The sequence below is a fragment of the Scleropages formosus genome, chromosome 19 (assembly GCF_900964775.1).
Source record: "Scleropages formosus chromosome 19, fSclFor1.1, whole genome shotgun sequence".
NCBI lineage: Eukaryota > Metazoa > Chordata > Actinopteri > Osteoglossiformes > Osteoglossidae > Scleropages > Scleropages formosus.
The window spans coordinates 9,568,881-9,579,134 of NC_041824.1; the positions used below are offsets into that span (position 1 = coordinate 9,568,881).

Here is a 10,254-nt window from a genome sequence, read left to right on the forward strand (position 1 = left end):
ACAGGCTGCATAATTTTGAACAGGAGCACAAAAATGGAAAGCTGTGTCAAACACAACTCAGGGTTGCAGCCAGCAGTGTGTATGGCCAGCGCTAAACCATGATGTTTTAGGAACAGCACAGTTTATATGTAATTTCTGTCCCCTTGGTCATAAAGTTATACATTCTGGCATATAATATTACTACCAGGGTGTTTATAAAGAGGATCTGTGATAGGCAGGCAGTACTAATACATTTTAATTCACATTTATAGGTGTTTAAAGCTGTTGGAAATCTGATTCAAACCACTGGTCTGATTCTGTCAGATGTTACAGCTGCATGTGACGCCTCCTTGCGTGACGTGCCGTTTTCCCGCAGCATCTCTTTAAGGAAAGTGGTTTGCACACCAGCACTGGAGCAAGCTCATTCCATGTGCTGCACAGCTGTGCAAGAGCACACGAAGGAGTCATGAGCAAGTCCCAGTTTGGGAGTAGCAGGGTGTGTTTGGGGGGGGGGAACATGTGCCTCCATCACACTGAGGGTTTGCAAAGGTGCCATCTCGACACCCTGTTAAGATGCGGAGCGAAACAAACGACTCGGCCGGATGAGCAAGCGAGGAAAAAAATGCTTTAAATATGCATGAGGTTTCCACACACAACTACTGGAACCACCCATTACTTCATCTGAACTCGGACAAGATCCAGCATTCTGTTCAAAACTGTTCCATTGTCACCTGCTGGTTGCAGGTTCGAATCTCCTCCTGCTTTAGTACCCTTGGTCAAGGTGCTTACCATGAACTGATAAGAGTAGGAATACCCAGTTTTATAAATGGGCAAATAAATGTAAAGCAGATTATCTAACACTGTAAGACACCTTGGACTAAGCATCAGAAAAATAACGGTTTAAAGCTTCATTCCGGGCTCCTTTGCTCGCGACGGACTCAGCAGCGAATGGCATAGGAAGGACTGGAAAAGATGAGGGAAAACAGGAGAGCAGGACCGCCGTGTCTGCACCTCTCGTTGTTAACGTGTTTCAGGATGTTGAGGAGGAGGACGGCGAGGAGAATGGTGAGGAGGAGGAGGAGGTGGACTCTGCGATCTGGATGCCTTCGGTTCTCCTCCAGCTGCACTCGGCAATTACCAGAGCCGGAGCCTCGCTGAGATCAATTAATTAGGCGAGTTTTAATGTCACAGAGCTGAGCCCCAGCACTTTAATGGCTGTTTCGCCGTTCTCCAAGCTGCAGCCACGGGGGGAGAGAGAGGTTTCTAATCTGAATACAATTTAAGACCTTCTCGGGAAATGTTTCTGACAGGGCGGCGCGCGATGAGTTCTAAAAATAGCAGCCCACGTGCTTGCAGTGTGGCCCAGCGCCGCGTCTTACACACCCTCCTGCAGATGTACACGGTCTATACTAGGAATGAAAAATATTGCCGCATTTTACACATGTAAACATATAAATCATCTCACGGCTTACTGATCAACGACAAGACAAAATCATCATGTCAGAATAATCATCATCAAAGCACTGTGTGTAGAAGTCGTCTAAGTACCGCAGACTTTTTTCGATGACAGCAACTGCATTTTGTTAGATGGCTTTTACTCTAATTTCTCCTGTTGAACATTATGAATTTATTGGGACAGTTATGTCATTCAAGTGAATAACACTCCTTCAGACCATCTAGTCCATTTTATGTTTGATCTTTTGAAATCCCTTTCAACGAAAACAGTTTGAATAAGTGGATGAACCTGAACATAACATCAGTAATAAATTAGACAGGGACTGCGACTCAGGTGTCGGTTTTCGAGGTTCTGGCCCGTTGAGACCCATTAACCACGCTGCGTGCACCACGACTCTGACGAGGTCATTCGTCAAAACATGGCTGCGCCACTCCCACGGTCGAGCTACAGGGCGCCGCCACCTAGTGGCTCGTAAAAGTTACAACAAGCGACCTCAGGGTCGCTTCACGTCAGTCCACGATGATGAACACAGCACTTTGTTACAAAAATCATGGAACCCACAGAAATACAGTAATGAGAAATACAGATCTCACAGGCCAAAGATATGCACAAGGTGCACAAATATTCATTTGTGATTTATTCAGCGAAATACACAGTATTTTTTTTTTTTATTTGTTTATTGTATTTCGATCCATTCACTTTTTCACATTGTTTTATGTTGCAGCCTAATGTGAAAATCGTTTAAATTAATTTTTTAAACAAATAATCAATCTACATTTAATACCCCATAATGACATAGCAAAAACAGAATTTGATAAATTTTTGTAAATGTACTAAAAATGAAATACCAAAGTATCACAATGACATAAGTATTCAGACCCTTTGCTATGACATTTGAAATTTAGCTCAGATGCATCGCATTCCTATTGTTCCTATTCCTATTGTCCTATCTTTGAGATGTTTCTAAACCTTGTTTGGAGTCCACCTGTGATAATTTGAATCGATTGCATACGATAAGAGACAGGATTACGTCAAGGCACAGATCTTGGGAAGGCTGCAGAAAAAATTTCTGCAGCATTGAAGGTTCCCAAGAGTTCTTAAAGAGGAATTCTTAAACGGAGAATGTTTGGAACAACCATGACTAGAGCTGGCCGCCCGGCCAAACTGGGCAATCAGGAGAGAAGGGCCTTGGTAAGAGACGTGAACAAGAACCCGATAGTTACTCTGGCTGAGCTCCAGAGATCCTGTGTGGAGATCGAAGAAACTTCCATAAGGACAACTATCACAGCAACACTCCACCGATCTGGCCTTTATGGCAGAGTGACCCAACGGAAGCCTCTCCTAAGTAAAAGATACATGACAACCCACTTGGAGTTTGCCAAAAGGCACCTAAAAATTTTCTGGTCTGGAGAAACCAAGATTTGGCCCAATTCTAAGTGCCATGCCAGGAGGAAACAAGACACCACTCATTACTTTCCCAATATCATCCCAAAGGTGAAGCATGGTGATGGCAGCATCATGCTGTGGGGTTGTTTTTCAGCAATAGGGACTGAGAGGCTCATCAGGGTCAAAGGAAAGCTGAATGGAGAAAAGTGTACTTAATGAAAACCTGCTCCAGAGCTCTCTGAACCTCAGACTGACCCTGAGCACAAAGCAGACACCATAAGAGTGGGTTAGGGACAACTCTGTGAGTGTCCTTGAGTGGTCCAGCCAACAGCCCAGCCCGAGCCCAAACTTGAACCCAATCGAACATCTGAATACCTGGGGACATGAAAATAGCTGTCCACCGACAGTCCCCATTCAACCTGACTGAGCTTGAGAGGATCTGCACAGAAAAATAGCAGAATACCCCCAAATCCAGGTGTGCAAAAACTTAAGGCTGTAATCGCTGCCAAAGGTGCTTCAACTAAGTACTGAGTAAATGGTCTGAATACGTATGTCAGTGTGATATTTCAGTTTTTTTATTTCTAATGAATTTGCAAAAATGTCTAAAATCCTTTTGTTGCTTTGTAATTATACAGTATGGAGTGCAGATTGATGAGGAAAAAATTTATTTAAATGATTTTAGCAAAAGGCTGCAACATAAAAAAAAATATGAAAAAAAGTGAAGGGGGCTGAATACTTTCTGAATACACAGTAAATATACAATAGAAGTGTTTTGTTCTGGTTAATTAACAATAGGTTAATTAATAATATGTGCATTTTATATGTCTATCTGGATTCCAAACTGCAGATGCAGTTTTATTATCAAACTTTCAGGAATAAATCTTGTGCCATTGTTTCCACTTGTTCTGCCAGCAAACTAAAATCTGCTTGGCACACAGCATGAGGCTGAGTCTTGCTGTTGCTCAGACACCTCTGCAATGCCTCGTGCATGACGGGCTGGGACCCGCACGAACGGAGCCGGTCCAGCTGCTCCAGGGGCAGAAGCTGCTCTGGTGACTCTGCAAGCTGTAGAGCCCGGAGAATTGCAGGCGCAAACTTGTCATGATGCGCGGTGGAGGCAATAACCACAGGGCATGTCCGATCCTGAAGGTGGTCCGCCACCACCTTGGCAACAGCCGTATGAGGGTCCAGGATATAGCCTGTTCTGGTGTGCACGTCACGGATGGCTGCCAGGCACTCCTCCTCGGAGCACCAGCCTGCCAGCACATCCGCCTGTATCTTATGAAACACGTCTTGGGGAAGCACGAAAGACCCCCTCGCATCAAGGGAAGAGAACACATCCTTCACGAGACGTCCATTCCCACCTGAGGCATGATAGATGAACCTCTCAAGATTGGAGGACTTAAGGATATCGATAGCTGGCGAAATGGATGGTGTGAGAACCCTGTCCTGGAGCTCATAGTGCCCAGTGGCGATGAAGTCAGCCACAGCGCAGTTGTGGTTGGAGGCACAGATGAACTTCCTTATGGGAATGCCCATCTGTTTCACGTATATCGCGGACATCATGTTGCCAAAGTTCCCTGTGGGGATGCAGACATCGATAGGATCTCCAAATCCGATCACACCATCCCGGACTAGGTCCAGGTAGGCCGAGGCGTGGTAAACAACCTGCGGCAAAAGACGTGCCCAGTTGATAGAGTTGGCTGTGCTCAGTACTGTGCCGTACTCAACAGCCAGGCATCCGGCCAGGCTGGGATCAGAAAACATCTGCTTGATAGCCTTCTGGCAGAAGTCAAAGTTCGCAGTGACGCCAACGGTTCTTGTGTTGCCCTCCTTAAAGCTCGTCATCTGCAGCTTCTGTATTTCGCTCACGCCATTTTCAGGAAAGAACACCAGCACACCGATTCTCTGCCTGTCTCCATCAGGGAGGCTCGCGAAGCCGTCCAGCACCGCACTGCCCGTATCTCCAGACGTCGCCACCAGGACCAGGTAGTTGCACATCTGCGGGAGGCAGTATGCAAACAGCCGCGGTACAAGCTGCAAGGCTAAATCTTTGAAGGAGGCCGTAGGCCCGTGGAAGAGCTCCTGAACATACTGATTATGGGCAAGGTGGCGCACGGGAGCAACAACAGCACATGCAAAGTTCTCCCCGTAAGCCTTGCTCACCATCCTCTGGAGCTCTGTGGCAGGCACATCTACAGGGTGTATGCAGTTCTCAAGAATGATGGCTGCTCTTTGAGGGTATGACATGTGGACCATTCTCAGCCACTGCCCAGGCTGTAGCTTGGGAAACCCTTCTTTAGGAACGTAGAGGCCACTGTCCGGCGCCAATCCTTCAACAACAACATCGCTGAAGTGTTTTTCATCGCGAGCCACGTCTTCCTGTGCAACCTTATCACTTCTTGTGGAAACGAACGTTTCCGATTCCGAGTCTCGATGCCTATGTAGCGCCAGGAGTGCTTTTTCCGCCACCTCTTCCTCTGTGTCTCCAGATGCGCAAAGCACCCTGATGTCAAAACACTGATTATAAAACTGTCGCCTGTACCGCAAGACGTCCCTCATGGAAACTCCAGGCTCTTGGCCAACGATTCGGCTCACTTTCATTCTTGAAAGCCTTAGCAGGATGTCCTCTTCGTCCACATCTAAGTACAACACGGTGCCAGTGCGTCTCAGGTGCTGCATGGTCCCTGAGCACAGCGGGTTGGACCCAGTCAGCGAGACAACACACCCATGGGCTGAAAAGCCAGACAGGGCCTTGGCCTCTTCCTCCAGAAAGTGCTCGGGGCCAACAGCTGAGAGCTTCTCTGCAACAGGCATGTTCCACTGTCGCTCCAAGATGTCATCATCTACGTCGATGAGAGGACGGCCGAGCCTCTGAGCAACGATCCTCCCCACGGTCGTCTTCCCTGCTCCGGGAGGGCCCATCAGGAAAATGTTCTTCTCCGTTGCGAATGAGCACTGGGATTCGAGTCGCACAGATGTGGCCAACGTCTTCCAGCCCAGCAGGGGCAAAGGGAAAAACCTCCACTTTACTCCAAGCCTGCTAACGAACCGACAGGAGGAGGAAATAGACGCCATCGTGACAAACATCACTGAGAAAGCATCACAGGGAATCTGGGAGAAAAGAAAAAAAACAGCACAAAATGTCATCATTACTAAACCAAGAGCAACTCTTAACCAGGCTGAAATATGCTTCTGTGAAGTATCCATGTTCTTCTGCAAAATTTACACAGAATAACAATAAAAGCAGATGAAAACATCAAAAAAAACATTATATGATTATTACCAGTATGTAACAGTGAGTAGGCTTGCGTGCAAAGGACTTGCATGTGTTGCCAAAAGGACAAAATAACGCGTTACAGTATCATATTCAGCAGTGCCATGCACAACCAATGTGGTTTGAGTCTGCAACTTACTCTGAAACACAGAGTTATTTATTCTTGGGAATTTTCTGTATGTGAGGGGAAGTCGCGCTTGTGAAACTGACTACAGCTGCGTGTTTTTTTACCCCGTTTTCCGGGTTCAAAGCGGAACAACCAATCAGCTTTCAGGCTGTACGGAAACTCAGGAGGGACAAACCTTCTTTTCCGTACCGACGGCGGCATTAATAAACTCACAGATTGAATCTGCACACAGCAGGTAGTGCAAACGCCATGCGTCATAGCATGTTTTGAGTCTGCGATTTTTTTAAAAGAAAGTTTCATTTGTTTTTGAAAACAATCGTGTTTGCATTTGATTTAATTCGACGTGCTCCACTGAGATTATTTAATTTGCATACAGTTGCTAAGAAACCGTTTCTATGGAAAACTAACAACGAAGTCATTCTGCGAGCTGCGCAGGTCTGCAAGTGGACAGTTAGTTTTGCTAAACAGGGAACTCATTTTGTCAAGATAGAGCATCGAACGACATGAATAAGTCTTATCCAGCAGCAAGCATTTATAACCTCATTCCCCAGGAAGAGCTTAAAACGGAGAAGCCACCAAGGTACTCTGTGATTCCATTATTTTTGTTCCTGAGCCTGTAACACAGTGTTTGGGGTTCTCTTTTGCACCATGTTTTACTGTTCTCTCTCTCACCAGAAAGTATGCAATTAAAAGAGAATTTGTTTTGGGGTGGCCAAACCATTAATGCAGCACTATATATTTTTGGAGCTAGAAGTTGTTGTGTTCGATCCTCCTGTATGAATGGAAATATTGTGTACACATGTGTGATGTGTGTGTTTGTGTGGGGGAAAAAAAAAAAAGAGATAATTAATTTTTACTTTTAATTTTTCAGATATATCTCAAAGTTCAAAGACCAAGTGAAACAGGAGGCTCAGCTAAATAAAGGCATAAATAAGACGATGGGCCCAGCTAAAGTGGAAGTACCGACACCAAAGAGGTTTCTGCTCAAGCACTGCAATGAGCCAAAACTCCCCGAAAGTAAGTCACCGTATCAGTGTTTTATGTACAAGTATCAGGTGCAAGTACAGACGTATAGCAGTAATTACATACAAAAAATTTATCTCAAACATAATTTACAAGTGAGAAGACATGTTTGTTTGATTTTCTCTAGATGTGGCAGAAAAACCAATTAGTTACATGGCTTGTGGTAAACAAAGAAAGCCACCGGTTCCTCTCAAAGATGAGAACCCACTGAAGAGCGTTCAGAGAAGCAGTAAGGACTTCGTCAAGAGCAATGCCATTGAAAACATTATGGCGATGCCGAAGAAGCCACAACCCATCTATGCTGACACGAGAAATGGCGATAAACACCGTCTAGAATCCTCAGGCCTTGTTCCGAAATACATAAAGAAAAAGGTAATTGCAGTACCTTGCAAAAGTATTCGGTCCCTGTGAAATTTTTTAAATGTGGGATTTTAAATAGAATAATTACATATTTCTTTGTCCAGATAGTATTTTATTGCAAAGTCATATTGTCAAACAGAAAGTAAGAGCTGAACTACTAAGGGGCCAGTCATTCTATAAATGCGAGGAATAAAGGTGCATCGGGCAACTATTTCAAGAGATCTGCATAATGTTAGCCTGTATGGGTGGTGGCAGCATCATGCTGTGGAGATACTTCTCATCAGCAGGGACTGGTAATCCTATCGGAATTGAAGCGATGATGAATGAAATACTTGAAGGGGACTTGATTGATTCAGTCTGCAAAATTCTCAAACTTGGCAAGAAGTTTATCTTTCAAGCCAAAGAAGCATAGTGCCAAAGTGACACTGGAGTGGATCATAAACAAAAAGGTGAATGTCATGAAGTGGCCCAGTCAAAGTCCTGATCTGAACCCCCTGAGACTCTGTAATCATATTTTAAAAATTTTAATCCACAAGCAGCTTCCAAGGTATTTACATGAACTGGACCCTGTCTTACCAATCGGAGCAGGTCGACATTACTCCTAACCAGTGTGCTGAGCTATTAGATGCCTACCCAAGTAGACTCAAAGATGATACTACATCAAATGATGGGTCTACCAAAGTTGTGGTGTTGGAATATTAACACAAGCAGCATTTTCAGATTTGGACTTTTCTTACAGTATCTTCAGAAATATTATTTAATATTTAATTACATTTTATTACTTTTTTTTTTACTTTTACATTATTACATTATTTATTACATTACATTACTTATTACATTATTACGTTTTATTTTATTACTTTTTAATTTACTTTTATTTTATTCTCATTGCATAACATGCTTGTACCAAAGTTTTGACAGTACACATGTATGCAAAATTTCATGCCAATTAAATGCACTACACTGAAACTGAAATTAATTTTGCATTAAAATATTTTCTTTCTGGGGATGTGACACAGAGCTAACTTGTGTCATTTGTAATCTGGCAACGTTTGGAAACATTTTCAGGGTTAAATACTTTGGTGAAGCACCATTAACACAATTTTTACTTTTAATCCCTAGGTCAAAAAATACAAAATCAGTGTAATTACGAAATAATAGCGAAGTTACGGATTCTTGTTTCTCTAGATATCAGACAGTGGTCTGTATGCACCAAATAGCCCCGTTTTCTTGATTTAACAGTTTCTGCCAGTATCAGGGTTCTGAGACAGCCTTACCATTTCTTAACACGAACATGCGGGTTGTTTTTTTTGGTTAAGTTTTCAGTAGTTATAGATTTTGCTAATTTTCATTTCCCACAGGATTATGGGCAGACCCCAGAGTACCTGCAGCAGCGCAAAGAGGAGGCGAGGAGGGCCCAGGAGGAGTATGACAGCTATGTCAAAGAGCATCTACAACAGAGAGCTATGAAGCAGCTATCTGAAGAGGAGCGTCAAACCATTCTCCAGGTTACACTTGCAAATGGCCAAAATAAGACGTGGAGTGGGAAAGAAAGATCACTTTATATATGGATATGTATATTGTGTATACTAAGTATACCATAGGCTTGATGGTTTTAACTGTTGCTGGAATTTTGATAGAAATACATTAATTACATTTACATTTATTCATTTAGCAGACGCTTTTCTTCAAAGTGATGTACATCTCAGCGAAATTAATGCATTACTCTATGCTTCCATTGCAGAGTCCTTTTTAATTCTGAAAAAGAGGGCACATTTCGTGTGTAGTGTATAACCATGTAGAATGATATGAGCACTGATGTTTCATGTTGAGTGAAGTGTGCAGTTTCTTCTGCTTCATGAGTAATGTCTATTTTTGCATCATGAGACAGAGGCTCTGTCGCACTGACTGCTGCTCATTGTTTATTCATGTGTTGAGCGGAAATAGGCGCTATCATTTTCTTCTCTATGTTACCGATGGGTCTTCCAGGGGCTGAAGGAGAACTGGGGAGAACTGCACCACCAGTTCCAGGGCCTGTCCGTTATCACAGACACCCTCCCCAAGAGGATGAGGAAGGAGAGGCTTGAGATGGAGATGAAGCAGCTGGAGAGAGATATCGAGCTCATTGAGAGACACAAAACAATATACGTTGCAAACAATTGAGAACTAGAAAACCGTGGCTCTGCTTTGCTACTTCTGAAATCATGTTGCATGCTTTTTATCCTTGACCTTCGCTGATCCACGGATCGTTTTTAGAATTTTTTTTTTCCCCAAAAACAAATAACAGCCAGTGTACTGGAGTTAAGGAGTTTTTACTAGTATCTGTTGAAGCTTTTTCCTTCATTCATAATTTAATTCCCCTGGGAGTTACATTTTCTTGAACATCTAACACACACACACACACACACACACACACACACACACACACACACACACACACACACACACACACACACGCGCGCAGAGAGGCTGAAACCACTTGTCCAGAGCCTAACCTGGCAACACATGGTGCAAGGCTGGAGGGGACACATCCAGGACAGGACACCAGTCCGCCGCAAGGCACCCCAAGCAGGACTCAAACCCCAGACCCATGGGAGAGCAGGACCCAGTTCAACCCACTGTGCTGCCATGCCCCCCAACATCTAG

The 10,254-nt window shown here is 44.0% G+C and overlaps 2 protein-coding genes across 3 annotated transcripts; one reads left to right on the top strand and one right to left on the bottom strand.

Moving 5' to 3' along the window:
• Window positions 1–3,550: 3,550 nt before the first annotated feature.
• Window positions 3,551–6,314, bottom strand: thnsl1 (threonine synthase like 1). Of its 2 annotated transcripts, none has more exons than XM_018741107.2 (2): window positions 6,238–6,314; window positions 3,551–5,935 (listed from the first exon to the last, which is right to left on the bottom strand). In XM_018741107.2, the coding sequence occupies exon 2, from the start codon at window positions 5,909–5,911 to the stop codon at window positions 3,683–3,685; it is 2,229 nt and encodes a 742-aa protein (XP_018596623.2). In that variant the 5' UTR covers window positions 5,912–5,935; window positions 6,238–6,314; the 3' UTR covers window positions 3,551–3,682. The 2 variants fall into 2 exon arrangements, with proteins under 2 accessions (XP_018596623.2, XP_018596624.2); XM_018741108.2 differs by having other exon boundaries at window positions 6,108–6,279.
• Window positions 6,315–6,548: 234 nt separating this feature from the next.
• enkur (enkurin, TRPC channel interacting protein) lies at window positions 6,549–10,037 on the top strand. The gene is made up of 5 exons (XM_018741114.2): window positions 6,549–6,805; window positions 7,097–7,242; window positions 7,376–7,620; window positions 8,970–9,116; window positions 9,598–10,037. Exons 1-5 carry the CDS (start codon window positions 6,729–6,731, stop codon window positions 9,769–9,771), a joined length of 789 nt encoding a protein of 262 aa, XP_018596630.1. The 5' UTR covers window positions 6,549–6,728; the 3' UTR covers window positions 9,772–10,037.
• Window positions 10,038–10,254: the final 217 nt, after the last annotated feature.

Excerpts from the sequence above, each read along its gene's own strand:
- thnsl1 (XM_018741107.2), bottom strand. The coding sequence starts at position 5,911 with ATGTTTGTCACGATGGCGTCTATTTCCTCCTCCTGTCGGTTCGTTAGC.
- enkur (XM_018741114.2), top strand. The coding sequence starts at position 6,729 with ATGAATAAGTCTTATCCAGCAGCAAGCATTTATAACCTCATTCCCCAG. Across the intron at positions 6,806-7,096 it reads AAAACGGAGAAGCCACCAAG|ATATATCTCAAAGTTCAAAG; the intron begins GTACTCTGTGAT and ends TTAATTTTTCAG. Across the intron at positions 7,621-8,969 it reads CGAAATACATAAAGAAAAAG|GATTATGGGCAGACCCCAGA; the intron begins GTAATTGCAGTA and ends CATTTCCCACAG.